We start from the raw sequence: 10,372 nt of genomic DNA, 5'->3' as shown, positions 1-10,372 counted from the left end.
ACAGAATTGGTCTTTTTTTTTTTTTTTTTTAAGAAATGCTTTTAAAAACTTTTTATTAAAAAAAAAAAAACATAATAGTAGTCTGAAAATTTAAATAAAAAAATTAATAAATACCTTTTTTTAGGAAATGCTTTTAAAAAATTTTTATTAAAAAAAAAAAGAAGCACAATAGTAGTAAGAAAATTGTTCTAAAATAATTAATTAATAAATAGACCATTATTAAAAAATAGGTTTAACTATAAAGTTAAAAATGATATTCTAATAGAATCGTAGGTTGATTACCTTCCCACGTAGATCTATCCTAATAGAAAAATAGAGATTCATTGACACTGAGAAATAGTGAAAATAGCTGTTCTTTTTTGTCTCTTTCATGAAAACTTGGCCTTTTATTTTTTGTCATGTATGGTACAAGTCTTGTCTAGTCACTAGTGTGAATTGATAGCTCTCTATTTCTCCATTTTCTTGGCCCCATTCATTCCTTGAATGCAAACCACAAATGTTTTTTTTTTTTTGGTTTACGTTGAGAGGAGTGGAATTTTGGGACGCACACGTCTATAGACTTCCAAATTCGTAATTGCCTCTTGTGTAATTTAATTTACTGACTAAGGGTCTGTTTGGATTGAATTTATTTTTACTGAAACTGAAAACTGAAAACACTGTAGCAAAATAAATTTTAAATATGTAAATAGTACCGTGAGACCCATTTTTAATATTTTTAAAAACATGAACAGTACATGCACAGTGCGTGAACAATGCATTAACAGTAAATTTTGTCTCTAAAGTCAACATAAGCGGCTTAAAGAAAAAAAAAAAAAAAAAGAAGAAGAAGAAGAGAAGAACGCGGAATAGAAACGCAGAAAACGCGGAATCCAAACCGCCCCTAAGTCTTAAGACTTTGACTTTAATCTTGCAAATTCCGTGTTTTTGACCTTTTAATACTATTTTTTTTTTCACAGCAATTATTTGGCCATTTATTCGTTATCATATAAGTGAGGCTTGTACCCATCTATCCCTCTGATCGGAGAAACGGCAAGACTATCCTATTCCAAAGAGCCTTCTCTGTCTCTCTTGTTCACACCCATTACGCAAATGCAAAGGCCTTACATTTTCCTCCTGTTGGCTTTTCTGTTAATGCAGCCATGCATACTTCAGTTGTCCCAATCTTACAACAACTTTACGGATCAATCAGCTCTCATTGCCTTCAAATCTCAAATCACTTTTAGCCCAAACGATTCTGTCTTTGCTGGTGGTAACTGGTCCACAACAGCAAACTTCTGTGAGTGGTTTGGGGTCTCTTGCAGTCGACGCAGACAAAGAGTCACAGCCTTGAACCTTTCCTTCGTGGGTCTCCATGGCACCATTTCCCCTCATATTGCCAACCTCTCCTTCCTAGTCTCACTTGATCTTAAAAACAACAACTTCAGTGGTTTTCTGCCACATGAAATTGGTCATCTACACCGGTTGAGGAAACTTCGCTTGTCAAACAACTTATTGGAAGGTAGTATCCCTCCAACTATACATAATTGCCAGAAGCTTGAATATTTATATCTTGATTACAACAATTTTAGTGGTGGCATACCTAAAGAATTGGGCATGTTACCCAAACTTCGACATTTATATCTTAGTGGAAACCGTCTAAGTGGTACAATTCCATTGTCACTCAGCAATATGTCGTCATTAGAGTCCTTGTCTGTGGAATATAATAGCCTTACTGGTACATTTCCTCTTGTCATCTTTAACTTCTCTTTTCTAACAACTCTTGGTCTTACACAAAATCACTTCTCAGGAACCCTTCCAATGAATCTTTGCATCCAATGTCCTAACCTTCAAGGACTATACATTTCCAAAAATGAATTTAGCGGTAAGCTCACTTCACAGTTTAATAACTGTACAAAGCTTTCTGTCTTATCTTTGTCATACAATAAGTTTGATGGAAGTATTCCAAAAGGTTTTGGGAGTATAGAAAAGCTTGAAGTGCTATGTCTTGGAGGTAACAACTTAACTGGAAATATACCTCCTATCATAAGCAACTTGTCGATGTTACAAGAGTTTTCCATCGAAGGAAACAACGTGAAAGGTGTCATTCCAAGTGATTTATGGCATCTCCAAAATCTGAAAATTTTGGGATTTGGAGAGAATGATCTCACTGGGACAATACCCCAAAATATTTTCAACATTACCTCTCTACAAGAACTCGGCTTGGAAGGAAATTCCTTGACTGGAAATCTTCCATTAGATACTTGGATCTCTTGCCCTAATCTTGAAATTCTAGCACTTGATTTGAACAAAATTAGTGGTCATATACCATCATATCTTTCAAATTTTTCCAGCCTCGTCATAGTAGATTTTTCAAGTAACTTTCTCTCTGGACATATACCTAGAAATCTTGGGAACTTAAAAAATCTAAAAACACTTGATCTACTTGGAAATCAGTTGACAGCGGAGCCTGGATATCAAGAGCATAGTTTCCTTTTATCTTTAACTAATTGCAGATTTTTGGAGGAGCTATATTTATCCACCAATCTCTTGAATGTTACAATTCCGGATGCCATTGGAAATTTTTCACTTTCGCTTGAAGTCTTTGATGCAAGTGAAAACCAACTGAAGGGTCAAATTCCAATGGGAATTGGTTCCTTGAAAAACTTGTACACACTTGATTTGTCGGGTAACAGTTTGACCGGAAACATACCGTCCACATTGGGGGGATTGGAGAGATTGCAAAGATTGTTTCTTGACAAGAACTTGATTGAAGGATCCATTCCAGAAGAACTTTGTCAATTAAAGAACCTGGGAGAATTGTCGCTCTCTATTAACAGTCTCTCAAGATCCATCCCAAATTGCATTGGAAACCTCAGTGTTTTGCAAAAATTCAACATGAGTTATAATGCATTGACATCATCAATCCCATTGAATTTGTGGAGTCTTCAAAACCTTTTATTCTTGGATTTATCATCAAATTTCCTTAGCGGAAGTTTGTCTCCAAGAATGACAAAATTGCGCACTATTGCAGTTATAGACTTATCTTGTAACCAAATTACTGGAAATATTCCTAGTATCATTGGTGCTTTTGAGAGCCTAAGTTATCTAAACATGTCAAAGAACTCATTCCAAGGAAACATTCCACAATCTTTTGGACAATTGAGGGGAATGGAGCAGTTGGATCTCTCAAACAATAATCTCTCCAGTGCTATTCCAAAATCTCTTGAGACACTTCCATATCTCAAGTATTTGAATTTGTCCTTCAACAAGTTATCGGGAGAGATTCCATCTGCTGGATCTTTTGCAAACTTCACTGCAAAATCATTTTTAGGTAATGAGGCACTTTGTGGGAATCCAATTTTTGGAGTTCCACCTTGTGCAAGTCCAACTTCTCAAGGATCAAGGGTGAAACAAGTTTTGCTCAAATATATTGTTCCTGTCATTGCATCAATTATAATCTTTGCAGCACTGGTCATAATGCGAAGAAGACATCCACAATATAGCATGCAGATTCCAGGTTTGCCTATCACATTGCCTACAGTGGATCATAGAATGATATCATATCAAGAGCTTTCTCGTGGAACAAACAACTTTTGTGAAAGCAACTTGCTTGGAACAGGCGGTTTTGGTTCTGTGTACAAAGGAATACTATCTAATGGGACTATCATTGCTGTCAAAGTTCTAAACCTGCAATTGGAGGGTGCTTTCAAAAGTTTTGATGTTGAATGCAAGGTGTTAAGGGCAATCCGACACAGGAATCTTGTCAAAGTCATTAGTACATGCTCCAACCTTGAGTTTAGAGCTTTAGTGCTTCAATACATGTCAAATGGTACCCTTGAAAAGTGGTTATACTCTCACAACAATTGCTTGAATCTTGTCCAAAGAGTAAGCATTATGGTTGATGTTGCATCAGCGTTGGAATATCTACACAATGGTCAATCAGAATCTGTGGTGCATTGTGATTTGAAGCCTTCCAATATTCTTTTGGACAAAGACATGGTTGCACATGTTAGTGACTTTGGCATTGCAAAGATTTTAGCCCTAAGCAAGGATGCAACACAAACCAAAACCCTCGGTACACTTGGCTACATCGCACCAGGTACATAAATTTACCTTTGTCTATCTATTCAATTTCTAGGCTAATTTTGTACAAAGCCTTAATAGATACTGATTTTAAAGATTAAAAATTTGTTTGGTAGTTCATAGCTCAATTTTGTAGTTGCATTAGATACATATGAACATACACTTTAAACTATAGTGTGACTGGTTCAATGGATAATTAATTAATTACTTGTTAGTCTGTTGTGTAAAGGTTACTGGTGTTAATTTATTCTACAAAATTATTATTTTAAGAAAGTAAATAAATAATTTGTATTAAGGCCATTTGTTATATGAGCGATGCTCACTAATCAAATATGAATTTGTTCAATAAAATAAATTTAGTGTGAGTATCAATATTGGACTTGTTAATAGAACTACGGTAATGTTCAGCTTGCCTTACGCCACATATTAATTAGAGCCAACTTTATAGCCATTGACACTAAACAATATAGTGGTTATGGTAGATTTGGTGATGTCAATGCTTAAAATAAAAGTTGTAAAAAATATTGTGTTCTTATATTTATTGGAAATGAAGACGCAAATGGACGGTAGGTACTCGAAGATGTGTTTATATTTTATAGGATAAAAAAAATAAAAAAATAAAAAAGCTTGCAAGTATGGTCGTTATTTTTACACCACTTAAACCTAGTATTGCATTATGGCATGAAACCACTTAGAAATAAATGAGACTTGCCACTAGTCGAACCTACAATTCCAAGACTCTCATGTGTGATGGATTATTTGGATTCCTACCACTAAACTACCTTCTTAGGAGATGTAAATGTGTTCAAATTTATCTTGGGTACTTGAAGGGAAAAATAATATACATACATATATACTCCTGTAACAACATAATAAAAAGTGTGTTTTTATTTTTATTAGAATCAAGATAATAGCAAATGGACAAATCTTGATCATATCAAAAAAATTTTTACAATAAATCAAATCTACATATATACATCAATATATTGATAATGGATGGATACAATATACAAGATTAAAAAAAAAAAAAACTTGCATGAATATGTGAATATATAAATGGTTATTTTTATTAACTTATTCTCTCTCTGCTGTTACAAGCATGTGGACCACCAACTTATCAGCATCCTAACAAATGTGTGCTTGGCAGAGTATGGCTTGGAAGGGAGAGTGTCAACCAAAGGTGACATTTATAGCTATGGAATAATATTGTTGGAGATCATCACAAGAAAGAAACCCACCAATGAAATTTTTGTTGGAGAACTAGCTATGAGGCAATGGATTGCATCACTTCCAAATAGAATGGAAGTCGTGGATGATGGTTTACTCAGGATAGAAGATGGAAGAGATGTAATTGGTATGCAAACTATTCTTTTATCTTTCTTAGAATTAGGCTTAAGATGTTCTGAAGAATCACCAGATGAAAGACCAGACATCAAGGACGTTGTGACCAACGTTAACAAAATCAAATTGGCACTACATGGAAACATAAATAGGGGTGTCTAATATTAAAATCTGTGTTATTGCTCAAGTTTTCTTTTCCTTTCTCTTTTTTTATTTTTTTTTCTTTTTTCAAGACGTGATTATATGACATTGGTTTGGTATGTCCTTTGATTTTGTAAGGTACTTACAAATGGTGTTACTTGGTAAACCAAAATCAGTTAAAACTATCCCAAGTTATTAGTATTTGAAGTTAATATATTTGGCTTTTAATACATGGTATGAAGATGATTTACTTAAACATTCTAAAATGTTGTATGAAAAAAGGTATTTGGGATCTTATGCATAAGACAAACCTATATTCTTAGTATCCATAGGCAAAGAATGACTAAAAAAAATTTCATACTTTGTTAGCCCCACATACGATGGGTGTGGAACTATGTATTTATAGCAACTATATGAAGAATGGCATAAATACCAACTGTATTAATGAATGACACATATAATTACATAAATGCTCTCAATACATGAAAATATGTATACAATTCACTTGCAATAATTCACGCACAATTTGTTTTTTGTTTTTTTTGCTCAATAACTAAGTACAATTTGAAATAAGGTTTAGGTTGAATTTGATCATCTAGAATTTGGCAAAAGGAATCGCCTTGATGAAAATATGGGCTAACCAATCTTTTGTGGGATACATAGCGTATACAATGCAACCATTGGCAATCCTTTCTTTTACAAAATAAAAACCAATCTTAAAGGTGCTTTGTCCTATAGCTCGGAACACAGAGCTTTATAATCATATATATGTCACACCAATATCATCACAATAAAAAAGCGATAGACTTGAAAAGAAAACTGTAAGGGCTCAATTTGTAACGATCCCAAGCTGGTATTGAGTTCGTACGTTAAAGGCCCAAACAATAAAATTTGTAGAGCGTGGGTGTCCAAGAACTAGGTTAACTCTAAAAGAAAAACGATTAAACCTCATGTTTATAGATGGATTAGCACTGATATAACAATTAGCTTTTCTTTGAAACAAGTTCAGTTCTTTGGTTTCTAAGGTTTTCTTCTGAGTGCTCTCTGTTTCTTTTTTGACGTTCCGATCCCTTTCCCTTAATGCCTTCTTTCATGTTATATACTACCCTCTTGATATCATCTTCACCACATACGGGTAGGTTGGGTTCGGGGGATTTCTTTCTGTCCCATCTAACACCTTCTGGAACCTCCAACCAGCAGCTGTAAGACTGCTTCATCACTGTTCAGGCATCACCTCCACATTAATGCGGTCAAAGAGTTAGTTGAGAGGCAATTAATGCGGAAGTAGCTGTTGTCATAGATATTTGTTTCCCTTTTCTTTCTTACCTTTGGCCCCATATCCCACTTTTAGTGGTAACGTAGCTCCAAAGTATGTTTATAACAAGGTGGTGTCCAGGTCGTCCTCGGACTCATATTGCCGAGAAGGATTTTGTCTTCGGACGAATACTGAACTCACCTTACGTGATATCTACTCTTCCTTTCATTTGGTTACCCTTACAACCTGATTTGGGCCTCCTCAGACGGTTTTACATCCTCGGATGGGCTACAGGCCCAATTTACACAATTTTAACAATTTATTGATTAGCCGACCCCCACAAAAACATATACATTATATAATATTAGGTGAACCTAAATTGTATCTATGATATGGTATCACACTAAATGCTAATCAAATTTGAATGTTTTCCCCCTCAAAAAAAAAAGCTAAAAAGTAGATATTCTCTGATTTTATGTTAAATTTCTTGCGTGTCTATTATTTTTTAGTGTTTGTCATAATTTAATTTTATTGATTTATTTTGCTTTAAAAATAAGTCTATGAAAAATTATAGTTTCTTTTGAAATTGTACATTGTTTGATATATATCTATAAATAGTAACTTTTTAAAAATTTTATACATTTTCTTTTGAAATCAAAATAATAATAAAAAGGCTAAACCAATCATACATACAACAAACCATAACAAAACATATATATATATATATATATATATTTAAAAGCTGAAGCGTAGCATTTATTATTACTATGCTCCAGTTAAGCCACATCAGCGCCATGTTATTATTTATTTTCATTCTTTCATTTTTGTTTTTTTTTTTGTTTTACCGATTGCCATTTATTGAGTATTTTCTTAAATTTAGGTGTTACTTTATCTCCATATCTATTGTGTGTCTCTCCATTAACCACCTCATCAATCCGTATCACATTCCACTGTTTGCTGGAAAAAATTATGGAAGATGAATATTCCAAACAAAATTAAAAACTTTGTTTGGCGCTCATGCAGAGAAGCTCTCCCAACCAAAGCAAACCTGCACAGACGAAAAATCACAGTAGATGCAGTGTGTGATCGGTGCAAGGAGCGAATGGAGGATTGCTCACACGCTTTATTTTTTAGTTCTAATGTGCAGGATGTTTGGGTAGCAGACTAGCAATGGCAGCGGTTATCAACAATGGCGGGGAAGACAGCTAGGGAGATTTTTAATCATGCTTTGGAGGAAGACAAGGATCCTTTGCTGTTGGCTTACACGGCTTGGGCACTTTGGAATCGTAGAAATAAGTGTCGGACAAATGAGCCACAGTACCCACTGAACCAGATTTTGCAGTTTGCAAGGGATCAGAGATGGGAATTTCAAACAGCCCAATCAACCTTCCCGAAGCAGATGCACAGGAAACACACACGTTGGAAGCCACCTGACTTCGGACAATTCAAAGTCAATTACGACGACGCAGTCTTCAGAGAAAAAGGCAGAGTTGGGATTGGCGTGCTCATCCGCAACTCGGATGGAGCAGTGCTGGCCTCCCTTTCACAGCAAATACCTCTGCCAACCACAATAGCACAGGTGGAAGCTTTGGAGGCGCGAAGAGCAGCAGAATTCGCCTTGGAGATTGGTATCGATCAAGTCATCATCGAGGGAGATTCCAAACTTATTTACAAAGATCTAATCGACCTAGGACCTTCTCTTGCTCTACACAGACACCTTATTTGTGATGTTTTGCATTTAGCTAGTGCCTTTTCTCTCTGTAGTTTTAATAATGTTGGTCGAACAGGAAATTATGTTGCCCACAATTTGGCTAGAAGGGCTATTTTGACACATGATTTAAATGTCTGGATGGAAGAAGTGCCACCAAATATTCTTCAGTTTGTACAGGCTAATTTAACAGCCTTGGTTATTTGAAATGAATGTCTTGTTTCTCAAAAAAAAAAAAAAAAAAAAAAAACCCAGACTCTTGAGATGCCACTATTATATGAAATTCTTATAGTTGCCGATACTTTATCTCCAAATCTATCATGTGTCTCTCCATTAACCCAGACTCTTGAGATGCCACTATTATATGGAATTCTTATAGTCACCGATAGATTGCAACCTCCTCACCTCTCATTTTTTTTTCCTATAAATTTTCAATTGCTCTCTCTTTACAAATCGATCGATATGGCCTTCAATGCGATAGTTTCTTGAGTTTTTTTTTTTTTTTTTTTTTTTTTTTTTTCCATTCTTTTGGTTATGGCTTAAGTTCATCTACTAAAACCCAATCAAATGACTCTAGAGCTTACAAACGAAACTGAAGCAGATGAGAGGTGAACATTGGTAGCCCAAGTCCAAAGGGTACTCAAAATGAGTTCTACTATTTGTTTTATTCTTGTTCTTTTTTTTATAATGAAGCAGATGAGAGGTGAACATTGGTAGCCCAGGTCCAAAGGGTACTCAAAATGAATTCTGCTATTTGTATTATTCTTATTCTTTTTATTTATTTATTCCCATCTCATTACTAGGATTTCATTATGAACGAGATTGAGTTTTCGTGGTCTTAAAATTATTAAAATATATATATATATATATATATATATATATATATTTTTTAAATTGATTTGAGTTGGGCATTTGATCATGTTTGTTATAAATTGTTTTATGGTTGCTCTTCTCTAGACTATAGGAATGTTACTCTCAATATGTTTGCTACAATGTATGATAATTAACGTCAATGTGATGTTTTTATTTTGATATTTGTTTTATAGTAAAAGTGTTATTCATTTTCATCAAAGATAAATTGCTATTATTCTTGTTAAGGACATATTTTATGTAATTGGCTAATCCTTGACAAAATGCACTTTACTTATAATTGGGTAGATCTAGAATGAGTTTAGTACTTCAAGAAATAAGAGTTCAAGTCAAGTGTTAAAGTAATGAAGATCTGACCAAGAAACAAGTAAAGAGAAACAAGTGAAGAAAGAGCTATTCACTAAAGCTCGACAGAAGTCTTGACAGAATCCTTTCTATCAAGAATTAATGTTGAAGCTCAACACAAGCTGTTTTTGTTGAAAATTAGGAAATCAAACTTTTCAGATCTAATTGCATGCAGATTCTTGTATATTTGTGTATGATTTCTTTTCTCACAACCCTAGACATATATAAGGATTATTTTAAAGGCCGTCATATATGCATTGAGTGACCTAGTGTCTTATTCTCTCAAGGAGAAGCTATTGCGTCTTTACGTCAAGGGTTTTATAACCAAGGGGCTTCCTAATCTTCATTATTGATGAACTGAAGAACTTTGCAACCAACATCTTTTCAATTTGCCAGTGTCAGTCACATACATGGATTCGTGCATCATTGTTAGTCACGTACTAGAATTCGTGCATTGAATGGAAAGAGTGCCGCTACAAGATCAAGTCCAATTGAGTATTGGAGTGAAAATTCAACTGTAAGTTGGTAATTTGGGATAAGCCAAGAGTAGTTAGTAAGATTCATTTTACTTGTAATCGCTTGATTATTGATTAGTGGATTATTGGGAGTGGTGACCTTAAACTCACCCGGTGGGGTTTTGCCTCAGTAGT

General features: G+C 34.5%; 1 protein-coding gene across 6 annotated transcripts; it reads left to right on the top strand.

Annotated features, from left to right (window-relative positions):
• Window positions 1-918: 918 nt before the first annotated feature.
• Window positions 919-8,099, top strand: LOC115976987 (probable LRR receptor-like serine/threonine-protein kinase At3g47570). 6 transcript variants are annotated; one of them, XM_031098594.1, is made up of 3 exons: window positions 919-4,078; window positions 5,210-5,416; window positions 7,680-7,810. In XM_031098594.1, the coding sequence occupies exons 1-3, from the start codon at window positions 1,090-1,092 to the stop codon at window positions 7,796-7,798; spliced, it is 3,315 nt and encodes a 1,104-aa protein (XP_030954454.1). In that variant the 5' UTR covers window positions 919-1,089; the 3' UTR covers window positions 7,799-7,810. The 6 variants fall into 6 exon arrangements, with proteins under 6 accessions (XP_030954454.1, XP_030954455.1, XP_030954456.1 ...); XM_031098595.1 differs by lacking the exon at window positions 7,680-7,810 and adding an exon at window positions 7,947-8,099 and having other exon boundaries at window positions 921-4,078; XM_031098596.1 differs by lacking the exon at window positions 7,680-7,810 and adding an exon at window positions 7,823-7,920 and having other exon boundaries at window positions 921-4,078.
• Window positions 8,100-10,372: the final 2,273 nt, after the last annotated feature.

Source organism: Quercus lobata, chromosome 2, assembly GCF_001633185.2.
Source record: "Quercus lobata isolate SW786 chromosome 2, ValleyOak3.0 Primary Assembly, whole genome shotgun sequence".
Taxonomy (NCBI): Eukaryota; Viridiplantae; Streptophyta; class Magnoliopsida; order Fagales; family Fagaceae; genus Quercus; species Quercus lobata.
This window is presented reverse-complemented; position numbering and strand designations above follow the sequence as displayed.